At 37.5% G+C, this 16321-nt stretch overlaps 1 protein-coding gene across 1 annotated transcript in view; it reads left to right on the top strand.

The window, feature by feature from the left end:
* Positions 1 to 16321, top strand: part of LOC106936646 (solute carrier family 2, facilitated glucose transporter member 9-like) — a 104557-nt gene that overhangs the window by 73016 nt on the left and 15220 nt on the right. Inside the window, exon 8 of the mRNA XM_015017780.1 lies at positions 10197 to 10324. Within this exon, the coding sequence (XP_014873266.1) occupies positions 10197 to 10324 (128 nt within the window). The remainder of the gene's footprint in view (positions 1 to 10196; positions 10325 to 16321) is intronic.

Below are 16321 nucleotides of genomic sequence, written 5' to 3'. Positions count from 1 at the left end.
CATTCATCTCTCATGCAGAGGTGATGTTGCCAGGACAAAGACAAACAGATAGAGAGCGCTGACAGATAGGCTTGTGAGGATAGGACAGAAAACAATTGAACAAGATGAATCATCTCTCACCAGGGAATTTGGTAATAAACGAGTTGGATGACCAACAGTGTGAATGGATGACTTAGTTGGTATAGAGAGATATTGGAGTTGTTGTGGAAACACTTCCTGACAAGCGGACGCCAGGAACAAAACAATTAGATTCTCATTTCGGGAGAGGTGAAATATAATGTTGTGAGGCAGGCATTATTTTTATTATTTATTTTTTTTATTTTAAATGAGACTGGAATAGACTCTGCACCCCTCAAATGATTTACATCTGATTATGCAAATAGTTTTGGATTACCATCTGATTTGGTTAAGGCAAAATTGTTATTTTAACTCTCAGTTAAGCATCTGTGCAACGATGGGAGGATGAGGGGGAGATTGATGGGGCAGACAGGGGCCTGTTCTGCAGCTTTGCCACTCCTGCTCCGCTCAACTGTTGTAGAGGAAAAACTGAGTCAAAAAGCAAAACTCTCAGTTTTCTAATCTGCCTCCCTTGAGATCCTCATGTTTGGTCGTATGATATGGATCACGACCAAGATAATGATGATTGAAATGCTCTTTCGCTTCATTTTAGGACATATGGTGAAGAGTTTCATTATTCAGGGGAGTTTAGTGCAAAGCTGTGGCTCTTCTGCATTCAAAAAGGTTATCCAGGCTGGTTTGGCCGTCTGATTGCGATGCCTCCTTGGTGCCTCTCCACATTGATTTTCTGAGCATGTGTCCCTGGGAAGAAATCCCGGGACAGATAATACTAATTAAAGAATCTGAGAGAAAAACAATCCTCGCTTAATGTTAAGCTTCACTGTGTGCGATACAGATTTATATATTAAATACTGATTGTGAAACTGAGAAATTACAAAGGATGCAATGCGAGCACAGATGCAAGTAAAATGTTAGATTTATGTGATTATGGAATTATTCTTTGACACATGCACTTTAATGGGATTTTCTTCAATAAAAACTACAAGCAATTTTCTATACGAATACATTATCATGATAAAAGATAGCTGTTTTGATGAGAAAACATTTTTCAAACATTAAAGAAAAGTTACTATTGACATTAATAACCTTTTACATCAAACATCACATCCTTTGTTTCAAGTAGAACAATGAAAGTGATTTAGATGTGTAATTATCTATATCGCTATATGTAGGTATAAATTATATCTACAAAACTGGAGTGGGGAAAACAGTTTGATTCAGTGGTTGTAAAAGCTAAGGCATGTCTTAGTTTTGTACTGTGAAGAATAAAGCAAATTAAAAACAATCATACTGATTGTGTGCAGGATCTCCTGTCATACTGAGTAAATCTCTGACTGAAGACACTTCTTAGTTGTATGGCAGCTTCATGAAGAGGCTGCTAAGGGTTTTCTGTAAACTTCATCACTTTGTAAAACAGCCTTCATCATATCCAGCAGCTAACAGAGCAATCCCAAGAACGGAGCGAGGCTTTCATCAGCTTGTAGAGATTTTTATGTAAACGATGCTTCCCCAAACAGGTGATGGGAGAAGACATTGTACTCTCCACAGCAGAGTTGCTATTCCACCTCCTGTGCTTTTGCCACGACTCTATTAACTACTGTCTGTTTGTATAGCTAGAAATCCAGGCAGAGAGATGTTTCAGTTGTCAAATGTTTGACCTGCGTGACTAATCTCGCCCTGTAATCACGCTGCATACTCTTTTTATATACAATGCCGTATCAAATGTCTCGTCTACATGTCCTCTGCTCCAGTCAGCTGTGGAGTGGAGTGAACCTGTAAACATATGAGTGAGAGCTGCAAGGCCAGCTGACAGTGAAGAGCGGAGATCAGAAAATCCCGCTTCATAAAGCCCGGCCTAGAAAAACAAACAACTGGTCTTATTAAAAACTCAGCAGTCACAAAACAGAAACCTTGTCCCTGCTCGTGATACATAAATTACATCTCCTCATCCAGCAGAGAGATGTGCAGCGCAGTGGCTCTAGCTCATTATGCAGGGCTGGAAAAAGGTGGCATGGGGCCTTGAGTGGAATATAATTAAGGGGCCCCTTTTCATTTTAAGTATATCACGACAAACCACCAGTGACTCTGTTGTAGATCTGTTTGTTTTTTTTATTTTTTTATTATTGTTTCATTAAGTCAGATTTGAGAGGTGGGTGTCTGTGTCAACAAAGTACGAACCAAGTTTTAACTAACTTAGTTCAGCCCCTTCCCTGCAGATTCTGCTTTTTGGTAAAACTTCATAATAACATAACTCAAGTAGAAGTAAAAAGTATGGTGTAGTAAGGCTGCTAACTTTTTCCTAAAAAGTTACTTGAGTAAATGTAACTAGTTACTGCCCACCTGTGTCTACAGGAAGCGTATGGAGTTACTGCAATATTACAACATTCTGCTACACAATTGAATAGCACAGGGTCATTTTACACGATTCAAGGATGTCTGAAGGTGAGCAGATTTGAAAAGCTGTGCAGATAGAAGCAAGTGATTTGATATTCATAGATCCTCGCATATTAAATGAAGGAAAGGTGTAGCTGTAGGTGTAAGACATTGTGGGTTTTAAAGAGACGATTGTCCTTTGAAACATTCTGGAGCGCTGTTCTCTCCAGTATCACAAAAAAAAAAATGTTGAAAAGTTCTTGCAATGTGCTGAATGTTACTTCAACTATTAAGGAATCTTAAAGACTGTTTCTGTCACTCATGTCAAAAAACAGGTTCTCCAGCAAAATACGCGTGATGAGTGGTTGAGATGGATTTGGACGAAAACGCAGACAGAATACAAGGATCATGGCGTGGTTGATGATTCAGTTAAAGAGAAGTTAAAAAAGACCAAACAACAAAATTCAAAAACAGCAAAGACATGGAAAACCTCAGGCTTTTGTAACAGGGATTGAAAAGGAACGGACTGGACGGGGAGAGTTATCATAAAAGAATCTGACTATGATCAACAGGAAATGACGGGCTAATAAAAGCTGGAGAGGTGATTAGTGGAGCAAGGATCAAGTGAGTCATAATCAAGAGAAAATAAAATGGCAGCTGGGAGAGAAGAAAGACAAAGGAGATTTGGCAAAGTTCAAAACGGACACGCGGCCTTAGAAATAATGCAAGTAGGCACAGGGATATATCTGACAAAAATGGGATAGCTAGGACTCCAAGAAAACACAACCAATATTGTGCTAAATAAAAACAGAAATAACTCAAAGCCAGAATATGGAATATAATTTAAGTCACACTGGAAAGCAACAGGATCCTGATTTCGAGGTAATGTTTAGGCCTTTGTCACACCTTCTTATCTCGCCTTGATTCCTGTATATCTGATATTGTTCTTTTCTTTTCTAAATGTGAAGAAATAACACACAAGCTTTCTGTGAAAGAGAAAGCCATGATTGACTGCTCCCCCCATACTTACTAATCACTTGACCATCTGAGGATGCATATTTAACGCTCTGTAGCCTCCAAGTGTCCCTACGTGTAAAGTAGTAAAGTAATTATGACTTCATTACTTTTGCATTTGAACAGTACATGCACAAATCAGCAGCAGTAGTGTGTCTGCGTGGTAAATGTAATGTCTGTAAGTTGCAGCACTGCATGTCTGATGTTTGCAGACATGTCCAAAGAAATCCATGGCCTTCTGTTACCTGGAGTTCAATTTCCATAAGCTACAGTAACAGATGATTTGAAAGGTGATGTGTTATTTGTGTAAAGCTGTATATCTGTAAATGGTGTCCAATGTGTGACAGGTACTAACTCATACATCAAACCACCAGAGTGCAAATTTATTAGTTTCATTTTCCCATTTTTTTTTTTGCTAAAATTGTAAACTTTAAACATACAAATTCTAGTCCTTCTATTCCTAGAGACCTTTAATAACAAACCAACAACTTAAGTTTTGCTTTTTTTTCTGCTTTATGACACTTGTAAAAATAGCAATACTGAGAAATAATGTTTTAATAAACCTAAAACGAACCAAGACATGGCACCACCACCATTCTCACCCGGCAAGAGTTTCTAGAAAAGCTAAATGAATAAATTTCCCTTACAGCCCCAGAAAGTTTACTTTTATTTTCTTTTATTTTAATGTTTCTTCTAAATCAGTGTGACATTATCATAGATGCAATGTGAATCAGTACACATGTGCTGTAATCATCTCTGTAGTGTCCAGATGTTTGTCACACTGCCCAATCAGCTATTAATGTGGTGGGGATATTTAAAGGATTGGAGGTCAAAGTTCAGCTATGATAAATCTTCTGTTATGTAATTGGGATGCATTCATTGATGCCGTTTACAAACGGTCTTTGGAGCCTTGCACTTTATATGACAACCTCAGCGTTTGCTAATTGCTGCTGCCGCTACTCTGTGTGGGGGTAAATATGTGGCACCAACTGGCTGCCATGAAAAACTCAAACATTTGGCAAACATGCATGAATGAGTCAAAGTGTGTCTGATGAAGAAATGACAATGTAGCATGAGGTGAAGCTCACAGAAGTAAATGTTCTCGTCTTTAAAGAAACTGCAAAATAATTTGGCCTCATCATTTCTCACTGTTAGAACTTTTGTAGTATTTGATGCATTGAAGTTTTCTAATAAATTAACTTTTATATGTTAAAATCATTTCCTGTCCTCATTGGAAGAATGCAGAGATGAATTATGCAGGTGAGCTGGTAAAACCTGTGTCAAAATCAATTACAAAAAACAAACAATAAAAAAACGTAGTTACTGGTGGTCACTTCCTCCTTGCTCGCCAGCTGTCTGCAGGTCCCAGCTTGCGGCAGAACAGATGACGGTTTTGGCACCGTCGGTGTGAAAATGTGGCGTCTAAAGAGGTCAAGCCGAAACAGAAGAAAAACCCGTCACACATACGAGCCGTTTCTAGTCTGTCTGTTCTGCTTGGAGCCTTTATGGCTCATAGAGGTGGGATTTACTTTGAACCTGAAAGGTCTTATGCACTGTTACCAGGATGAATTACTTTCTATAGTCAGTTGTTTGTAACGGTATCATTTAGTTAAAAAGGAAAACGTTGACCAAGAATTTCAGGCAACAAAACAAACCGTGTTTAAATTTGATTTTCATGGCCAATAGAGGAAATTTAAAAAACTTAGGCTTTTAAGATTCAGGGACACAAAGTGTGTTTGAAAGAGGTTGTTGTGATTAAATCTATCAAGTCTAGCAAGGAAATTATAAAGAAATCTACAGGAAAGCAGCTCAGCAGCACATAACTTGTAAATAACATTTATCTTAAAAAACGAATTAGTTTTGTGGAGTGCATTTTTTTCGTCATTCTTTAAAATGTCTGTAGAACTTAAACCTTCAAGGTAGCGCTTTACGGTAAATCTGCATTTGTTTAGTTGCAACCCTCGGCAATGAATGTTTGACAACAAAGTTTGTTCTATCAGTTCTGAGCTGACTTTAGCTGAAACTTTTTGCCTGATTTTATTTGAGTTTCATATCCTTACAACTTTTATTTTGGTAACACTTCATGATGTTACACTGGCATAAACGTGACACAACTCCCGTGATGAACATGAAGGCGTCTTTATGAATGTTTATGACTGAAGTGTCATGAAGTGTCATTCTGTAAATAACGACACTTTTAATGCAAAACAGCATTAATGGTTGTATTAAAAGTGCATTAAAAGTGTCACGTTAGCATCATTTGGTAATTACATTTTTTATGCAAAGTTGCACTAAAACTTACATTAAAAGTCAATTAAAAGTGTTGACCTTGCACTAAAAGTGTCATTATTTACTGAATGACACTTCATGACAACACTCAGACATTCATGAAGACTCTGTCATGTTTATGACAGTATCATGTCAGTCTGAACACCCCTTCAAATAAAGTATTACTCTTTTTTTTCTCCCCCAAAACAATTCAATTTGCATTTAATATCTATTGAAATATTTATTAAGTCTAAAAAATTCCCGTATGAGGAGTATTAGTGGAGTAGCTTCTTGTTTTCAGATGCAGAACATCAACATGGTACCTATGTGGGGAGCAGCACAGCAACTTGTCTTTCGAATGTACAAGGTCAGTCCATCAGCCCATGTTTAGTCTCCATGGTAACAAACATTCTCACTGACCAATAAGATTTCGCCACATTGCATTAATGCTGTGGCTTTTCACTGAGACGTGTGCAACAACTTCAGGATGCAAGTTTCTGAACAGAAGCGCCTCTTTGTCTCCTGTATGGAAGAATGTCAGCCGCCAGCGCCGCTAATGGCTTCATATAGATTTAGAAGCACTGTCAACGAACCTGTTGAAAACAAATATTGAGCTCTCTTTACTTGCTGCTGTGAATAATCCCTGCTATTATCCAAGGGACAAACATTAGCAGGAAAACCGTGGTGTGTTTGTTTCCTGCGTGTCACTTCTAAGCCTCCTGTTTCTCTCGTCATGTTTCCTTTTTCCCCTTGGTTACCTTTTATTGTTCTGTACTATTTGGGGTTGTCTGAAAACCAATCTTCATTCAGTCATTTGCATTCTAACAGTGCCAACCAGAACATACCCCGATAGGCCTATATATTTACTTGGATCACCATGTACTAACTCTATTATACAAAACCGAAAGGTATCCATAAGTGCTGAAATCAGGTGATGGGTGTTTGACATGCTGACCATTCTTTTGTGTCGACTGCATGAATGAGCACACGCTCGGTTTTAATCAGCAAGCCCCATCGTCTCCAACCCCTTGCATCTCTGCTGGCATTTGCACTGTTTTGACCGATTTTTAAAAAGATTTCTGCACGTTTGTTTTTCTGTACTGCACCGATATGCTGTATTGTAAAAAACAAAACAAAAAAAAACAAAACAAGACTGCTGTTTTTATGTTGTTCACATTCAGATTACGTACAATTTAAAGACAGTCATCCTCCTCAGTTGCACATCTCTTGGTTAGTGAGACAATTTGTCCATTCTGATAACTGTACAGTATTTTTTTATATCATCTTGTACAGTGTATTATTATTGTTAATCTTGTTTTTTTTACATATAATTTTTTGAAAACATTTTTTGGTGTTTTGTTCACCATGGATTAGCTCCATTAAACAAAGCAGAATCAACATCCCCTGATGCTGCTGTTGCACCTGAATTTCCCCACGGTGGCAACATAAATGCTATTTCAATGCTATTCTATTAATAAACATCATCTTGTTCAAAGAATGGGGTGGGTTTTTTTCCTCACAAGCAGTTATTTCCAAGGAGATGCTGAGCCTTTATGTCAGCTCCTTGTGTTCAGCTGAAAATGCCTTTGTGGTTTTTGTCTCTGTAACTACAAAGGACAACAAATTATCTGCTGATAGGATTAAAATCATACATTTTTGTTGTATTTTTTTTTTGTAAGCTTCTTTAACATTGACAGACAAGTCTGCTGTTATATAGACAGTTTATATTATAATTAATGCCAATAAAACATTGTTGTGTGAGTACACACACATTAATACATTTTGATTTAGGATCAACTAGAAGCAAACGTGTGTGTGTGTGGCCATGTAGCATGCGTTAAAATGCTTTGCACCAAACACCATCATCACTTACATCAAAATTCCTCCAGCCTTATTTCAAACCCACCAGATATACAATCCTGATATATAAAGAAAAAATAATGATGTGAAATAATGTGAAAAGGTGACTTAAAGTTTTTTTCCTGCTGTACTGCCTCAAAACATGTAAAGAGGTTATTTCTGAAATAGACTAAGCAGCAATTACAGCTGCCAGGCCTTTTTGGGCTTTTTTTTATCATTGCCAAGATTTTTTTTTTTTTTTTTTAATCCAGTCTTCTTAAAATAGCTCAAACACAGTCACATTGGACGGAAACTAGCTTCTAGTTCAGTTAAAGTTTTTAAGTTGCATTTAGCTCTAATCCTCCACTCGGACAATCCTACCAATAAATCTGCCCTCGTCTCGTTTTGTAGATTGTAGCGCCGGCTATGATTAGGGTCACCGGAGGGTGAAGCTCTGCCACGGCCTTGAGTTAAGAATCCACATGATGACTTTTGGAGAGCAGCTATTAGTCGCCCCTGTTGACACAGCGACTCACCTCAGCAGTGGATCTCTTCATCGCTGCTGTGTTATGATGGGTTTCTCCTCGTTGTCACTGTAGGTGGACAGCCATGCCTCTGCTACGTTTGTAGTCGTTGGGAGGATGGACTGATCGAAGCTTGGAGTGTTGTTTTATAACCCAAACCCTTTTTTTAAACGTCACCACTAAGTTTCTGTCTTTGTCTTTGTTCATTGATGCTCTCGAATACATCAGTGTGGGTTTTAGCTTTGAGTTAGGTTGTGAGTTAGGTTGTGACCTGATTATGATTATGAAGGATTAGGCTTGGCAATCCTTGTGGAACAAGTTGTAGGATTAGGGTTAACCCTAACCCTACCCGACACCAAACATAAAGTAAATTGAGTACTAAAATATTTCAAAGATAAATGTGAAAAATGAAGGAACAAAGAAACAGTCAGTGAGGAAGTATCAAAGAAATGGTGTAATGACTTTTTTATGGATATGACGCTGCAGTCAAAGACCTGAGTAGGTGTTGCCAGCTCTCCTTTTGAACTGTGCAGCTTGTTAGTTGTTTTTTTTTTTTATCTTCCCCTGTTGTTTGTTTTTCCTTGAAGATGGACAGTATCCCAACAGCTTTGTATAAGATGTAGCATAGGAAACATTTGAACTATTCTAGTCTTTTGAAGTTTTGCAATCTGTTCCTAGGAGATAAAGTTCTGAACGTCTTTTATCGCACGAGAAAGAAACAATAGGTTGACTGCTCGTGTTACTTTTGCCCCAATAAAGGCAGAATAATGGAAATATACAGGTCATCCTATATATTTCAAAGGGGTTATACATTTTAAGTTGAGTCATATTTTAGCCAAAGAAAAAGCTTATAGACACCAGCTATTAAACTCTCAACCTCATCTTTCAAAGCTTTCTGACCTGGTTAAGTTACCGTAACGCGCTTTCTATTGAACGAAAACTATTTCACTAATACAACTTTGTCATTTGTTGACACTTTGTCACATCACTCCGTATAATATAAATGAATCCCTGTTACTATAGTAACTTTGCATATTGGCATCAAATATTCAGAATCCTGATGACTATTATTTAATAGTTATAGCTGGAAATGTGCTAAACAACGTTCACTTTTCTTAATGAAAACACTGACTTGACCTTTCCTCAGGGGGAAGCATCTGCTCAAATAAAACCAAAACCAGTGCTTTCCTTCAGATTATTACTAGTACAGTAACACAAATGCAAAAAAATAAATAAATAAAAAATAGACTTTGGAAATAAATGTTTTGCTCATAGTTAATATAATGAAACTGCATTTGTGTTTTGGTTTGTGTTTTATTTTATGTTCTGAACTCTTTTTCCATTTACGTTTTTTTTTTTTTTTTTACTGAATTAGTCTTAGTCTAAGTGTTTTCAACATAAACTAATTATGCATCTGTTTGGGTTTCATGTGTGAATTCAATGCAGGCACATTAAAAGTACCTTCAACATTGGAATTAGTTACTTGATAGGTGCAATGAATGCATGGTGCAGTGAGGTGCACATAAATGAGACACACAACCTCTGTGCTTAGTGTTGATCCATAGATTGAGCAACAATTATTAAAAAAAAAAAAATGTTCATAAAAGTATTCAACCTTTTGACATAATGACTTACTTTACATTTAAACAGCCATTTTTTTTATTGAGTAGACAAAGAGTTTTAACCTGCTCCTACAGAGTTCACTATTGAGAAGTCAAACTCAAAGTGATTGTCTACGCAAATGTTAATTGGCTTTGTTTAAACATTACAGCAGTTTCAGAACAACATATAGTTGAAATTAAAGTCAGGAAATTTAAGGGACATGGGTGATTGTGCAGCTGAAAATTCAGTCCCACAGCATAAATTGCTGCAGAACCTTTACAGATGCTAGAAAATATAGAAACAAATTCATAATCTGCACCAGTTTTTGATCTGCAGCCTGCAGCGAGAGCAAACAATAAAAAGTTATGAAGCACCTAAAGGGCGTTTGTTTGTTTTTCAAACTGAAACCATTTGTTTCTGTTAGTTGCTGTCAGCACTTGGTTGTAACTAATGGTTCATATATATTTTTCTCTCTCTCTCTCTCTCTCTCTCTTTCAGGTGGCATCCCATTTATCCTGACTGGGGAACTGTTTGAACAATCCTACAGGCCTGCTGCTTTCATGATCGCTGGCACTGTGAATTGGTTGTCCAACTTTGCTGTGGGCCTCTTATTCCCTTTCATTCAAGTAAGATCTGCTGTCTAAGCAAAAAGATGCACTCACTGTATATAATTTATGGTGTTGGCAGAGATTTGAATAATGCTAAAAAAAATAACCGTTGCAAGAGAAGGAACAGTAATCGACTGAAGTCATTGCCCAAAAGTCACTAAAATGTATCCATGGAGTGAAGTTTACACACACACACTATATATATTTATATGTATTGCAGTTACTTTTCAGTAAGAAAGTGTGTGGATTGATGAATGGATGTGAAGTGTTAATCTGAAATTAGTTATGTTAAATTGCAAACCTTATAATTTAAAATGCAATAACAACATACTGAAATATAACATTTTTCCACTGTACTTGTCTTGTCTCGATACACGTGGGTCCGAAAGGAGAATTTGAGTTCCAGGTTGAAACTAAAAAAAGTCCAATCTTTCACTGATTAATAAACACACCATAACAAATCACCACCAGATAGTGCAGAGTAACGTTAGTAAAGAGTCTGTGTCTGCTCCGTTTCAGGTGTTTGGAAAATCAATACAGAGAAAGTTCAGTAGGTGTAAGCCAATTAAAAGGACATGTAGAAACGTGTCCATGGTTCATTTAGCTGCAGGAGAAAAAGAGAGAGAGAGCAAGACTTTCAGCAGATAACAAGAAGGCTAAATGTATGGGAAAATTACATAAATGGAGTGTAGAAAAGTTGTTTTTTTTATCTTTTGAGCCTTTAGTAGGCTGTCACTGTTAAGGATTTGGAAACATTGACAGCCTACTGAAAGTCACGGTAAAGATCTATATTCTCTGGAAAATACAGAGGTTGCTGTTTTAGAAGTGCTGGTTGAACTGGTATCACCATCCTCACCTAGCTTCTGCCTGTGCCTCAAAAGGCTACACAAAGTCCCTTATCATTAGTTTTGTATGGCGTTTGGCTGAAAGAGACAGCTTTGTTTGAGTGGAGCTCCACACTCAAGCACAACACTTTATTGAACACTAACGGCTCTGCAAGGGAGCGTCTGGACCGTCGGCTGCTTTGCATAAGAACCATAGAAGAAGTGAGTGGAAAGCAGAGGAGGAAGGTTGAGCATGTATCAAAACCACATGGAGCATACATTAGAAGAATAAAGACCAGGGTCTGGATCATCCACCCGCTGATGGCAACCCAGACATTAGTATTCAGAGGAAATTGTGAAAATGGGTCATGTATTAGAAAAAAAAAAAAAAAACATGTTCAGATGCATATTTTAAGGTTTCGTTGTGTGACAGTAGCTGTTATTGACCTACCTATGAACTACAAACACACCAAGTACAAACAATTTGCTAAATAATTTCAAAAACATCTGCTAATGAATCAATATACTGAGTTTCTCATTCCTTCAGTTCTTGAAATTATCTGCAGCTGAATGTGACGGGGTTTGACAGCCAGGACTTTACTCTGGACATCACAGTAGATGCTCTCGGTATTGTGTCTATCCAAAAATATCCAAAAATACAAGATTTCTTAGCACTGAATTTCTTGAGCACAATTAGAGAAAAATGTCTTTCTGAATACCTTTCATTAAAAGACAGTTACAACTCTTTTTTGTTTTTTTGCTGTTTAATATAAGACCTGGCCAGAGCTTAGAAAAGACAAACATTAACTCTCCATTATTGCGACCGTGGTAATTGCTGCCTTAACTGGCACAGCTGGTAAAGCAAACAAGCCCAAGGGTTCAGTAAGGCGTTTGCTTTTATTTCCCAGCCAGGATTAAGGGACAAACTTTATTTGCCTTTTTAATGAGAAAACATCAGAGGCCTTGCATCACATGGAAGAAAGCATCAGACTTAAGGTGCTGGAATAAGTTATGCAATAAAATAAATATTACAGCTCAGGGAAGATAATTACATTTTAAAAGTCAGACGTCAGAGGAGTTTAAGATATGTCGTAAAATCATTAGTGTCATTATTTTTACTGGATGTTAGCATCAGTAAAGGCCGAATCATCGCCCAGATTTGAAATAAGAGTCACTGTGACGCTATTTATGCTGTAATGTTTGACCTGAGATGTTTTTTAAGAAAAATTGAGGACACTGTTGTGTTTTATGTTGCTGATTTGCTGTTTCGTCTGCAGAGTGTTTATAAGGTGAAATAGGCGAAAGGTGAAACATGGCAGGGTGATTAATACTTAGACAGGAGACCTGCTATTTTTACTGTGCTATGCACATACTGGGTTTATATTTTGTCTGTGATTTTGCTTTAAAAATAGCAATAAACATGTCCATGAGGCTGGAAAGCCTCCTTGACATCACCCCAGTCTTTATCTCTCTGCACATCAGGGAAAGTTAATGTTATTTCCAGTCAGGAGGAACATGTTGCTCAAATAAAAAGATAACTTTTCACTCAGAATGCGCTACACAAGAAAAACATAGATTAAGGATGTTATTCTGGCCTGTTGCAGAAATGCTTTGCATTACAACTTCCTCACATGTTCCTAACTACTCTACTCCAAGTTTTATGATTATGGGTTAATAAAATTTATATCAGCATCTGAATTGTTATATTCAGCTCAATATTTCTTTTAACTAGATCTTTGTGGTTTCATATCTCAGTGAATGATAAAACTAAACCTGCCAAAGGCCACAATTCAATAATTCCCACTCGATAAATGTCTTATTGAAAAGTTTATGTATTTCATTAACTTCATCACTAAATGAAGCATTTCTTAAAGATTAATTACACACAGACTGATGTTTTCAAACCTTGTCGTCCATTAATTGTGGTGTTTTCCAACTTACTGTTAATGAAAACATAACATTTAATTTTTAAGAAGATTTAGAAAAACAAAATCAAACCAATGACTGTTGCACTTCCTTATTAACCGGCTCAGGATTAAAAGCGATGGGTTTGCTTTAAACTTTTTACCACCTCGGTCTTTTTTTGAAGAAAAATGGAGACACAGCAAGAAGGCATCTGCTTGAATTGTTTTGTGAAATTAAATTTGGACAGAAACAGCAGAATGTTCAATCCTAAAAAAACAAACAAGAAAAAACATTTTCTGACCCAGTTTTCATTTGCATCTAAATCATTGAATTTTACCCGAGGTTTTAAATGTTCTCTGAAGAACTGTGGGTTGAATGTTGAGTGTTTTAAAGGCTTTGAGACAATGATAGTTCAGCAGACATCACTAGACAATCCTCAGGAAAATAAAGCTTCATTTTATTTTGCATGGGAAGAAGGCAAGACTTTTGGTCTCGGTTTAGTAACTTAAAATTTTAATGATGTGAGATTGCAGCAAAGGTCACTGCTTCCCATTTATCCTTTTTTTTTATGATTTATGGTCCTCTTTGAAGCACTCCACATTCCCCCAACGAGCCTGTTAAGATGTCCCAAGTTGTGAGCAAAGACCTTGGTTTAAGACAAAAACCGGCTGCTGCTGCAGGCTGCATGTCTACGTAACCAGTTATTGTCGATAAATCGTCTCTCTGCATTTTGCACTATTTTCACAGCTTTTGCTCCAGTTAAATCTGAGTTGTTCAGATCTTTGAATAATGTTGGGCTTCATTTTAAATATAACGGATGAAACATTGTTTTTGGCGATTTAATTTAACTATCCTACATATTTGGTAGGCAGGATAAATACAGTAAGTAGCCAGTGAGGCACAGATATATATATAGAGAGCTTTTATTGGAGTATGTTTACAAAAGCACCAGTTCCCATTCGGTCTAAAGAACCTGGAACTTAAATCAACTACAGCGAAAGAGCCCCTCCGTAGTTTCATTTTCTTATCAGCAGATACAGAAAACTGCTTTAGCTAGAGCACGCTGTAGTCTATTTCTTGCCGTCTTATCTCACACTCGGCTCGACGGCGAGCGAAAAATAAAACAAGTAGATTTAGACAACCTCTGGGCCGCGGAAATTAGATTTATTTCTCGGCTCATTCATCGTCTGTAGCGATAAGCTCAGCCGCTGTATTGCTTTTCTCAGATCCGGGCCAGACTGTCAGGACAGACAGCTGTAAAGAGATTAGATACTCTCGGTAATCTTCTCTTGAGTTTGTGGAGTCGAATGTCCTGAACTGACATTCCCTCGAGCGAGGCCCGGCGTGCAGCGGTACCCGTCGCAGAATCGGATCCGTGGCCCAGGTGAACATTTAACCTTTTAATCCAAATCAATATCCTCCAGAAGCCGGTGGGCGAGTCACCGACGAGAGCTAAGCCTCGTTATTTCCACACCATCACTGGCGGAAAATTTGGACAGACACTTCATTTTACAATTTATCCTCGGAAGAAAATTGAGAATAAAACGGCGATCAGTGAGCCGCATTGACACGTCCAGATCAAATTAAATATCATCCAAAGGATTTAGGCAGGCTTAGGTATCGGTCACACCTCAAAGGGCTCTACAAGGTAGAACGAGTGTGCTTTCTCACTTGAGGATTCCTGCATGTGTGTGTGCGTGCAATGACAGGAACGTCTTTTACTCACATTTTATTGTGGACTTTTTTTTCTCACAAAAAGTGAAACACTCTCGTACATCAGCGGGTAGCAAAACTGGGGGAAAAAATCCATAGATGCTTGTGTTAAATTTGGAAGATAATACATTTGTTTTGAGAGTGATTTTATTTTTGGCACTTAGAATTGGTTTTACACATCTATTAGATATTAGTCTAAAGCTACACTTGCTTTAGATTAACTAAGGCGAAAAGCAGAAAGAGACACTTTTTAAACATAACTTCCCTGTTACTCACCCAGGCCATTAAAAACGTTATCTTTCAAACATGTCTTCCTGCGCAAACAATTATGTAATCCCTTCACTATCTATGAGTAGTATTCATGTCGCAAAAACATGTAAATAAATATTATTTTACGCAAATTTCAGTTCTTCATCTGCCTTAGAGACCTTCCCAAAACTCTGTCCGTGGATTTGGGGAGAGTCTACTTTCTGGATTACACTAGTTTGGACTAAAAACATTTCTAACTGGAACAATACCTGCTTTGTGCCCAACTTGAAATATCATCCAAGATAAGAGGTGGTTGTATGTAAGAAGAACAAAAATGGCTATGAAATGAGAAACTGCAAAGATTGAAATGCCTCTTGACCTTAATTCAGAGCTTCAGTTCACTAAATTACCAACCGATTGATCAACAGCAAGAGGAAGCAAGAACAATATCCTGCTCTGACCGCAAATCCATGGCCAACCAAGTAGCAAGTTCATGACCTCTGTAGATGGTGACCTATAGATTAGGAAACAGATATTAGCTTCCCAGTAAAACCAAAAGAAGTAGCGTAATTTAAGGACTGTGAGGCGCACCTGAACATAAGCCCCACACTCTGACTTTGAAAAGAAAAGAAAAAAATAAAGAAATACATATAATGACTGCGCTTGTCTATAAGTCGTAGGTGTCTGTGTTGTAACATAAGGTATTTAAATTTAACTTTTTCCCCTTACTTTTAATGAAATAAAAACTCCAAATACTTTTTCCAAACACTTGTAACACAGCTGCTTTTAAAAAACATAAGTGGGAAATGTCACTGATTGCTATTTTCCTCCTGCAATCAATGAGTGCATCAAACAAACTTCATTCATCGTTACGTTTGATGTGCTTTTCCTACGCGCTTTGTGAAGCACTCTGTGATTTTATCTGTAAAAGCTACATAAAATCGTACTTTCTTACTCACTAAAACCACCAAAAGTGTCTTCTTTGTTGTGGGAATTGAACAGCTTCACTTTCCTTTTGCTCTTGGGCTTCGACACACAGCAGTGCAGCCTTTCAAATCAGAACATGTTGGCAAAAAGCCATGTATTAGCCACTGAATTGCATATATTCCACTGAATTGCAACTGTTCAAAGCTTGGGGGGGAAAAGTAGAAGATTACAGTCCAGAAATTACGGTAAGAGTGCTGGACCACCTGTCATTTCGCCTTAGGTTTATATACAGCTCTTTATACAGAGTCTACTGCACTGAACCAGACTGAAAACCTCCTGGTTATTCCACCAAATATAGATTTCTGAGTTAAAACATTAGTATTGTTGTTTCTAAATG

The sequence above is a fragment of the Poecilia latipinna genome, unplaced genomic scaffold (assembly GCF_001443285.1).
Source record: "Poecilia latipinna isolate Pla-1442-1.1 unplaced genomic scaffold, P_latipinna-1.0 Scaffold2187, whole genome shotgun sequence".
NCBI classification, from domain to species: domain Eukaryota; kingdom Metazoa; phylum Chordata; class Actinopteri; order Cyprinodontiformes; family Poeciliidae; genus Poecilia; species Poecilia latipinna.
Note: the sequence above shows the minus strand (reverse complement) of the source record. Positions and strands in the feature narration are given on the sequence as shown.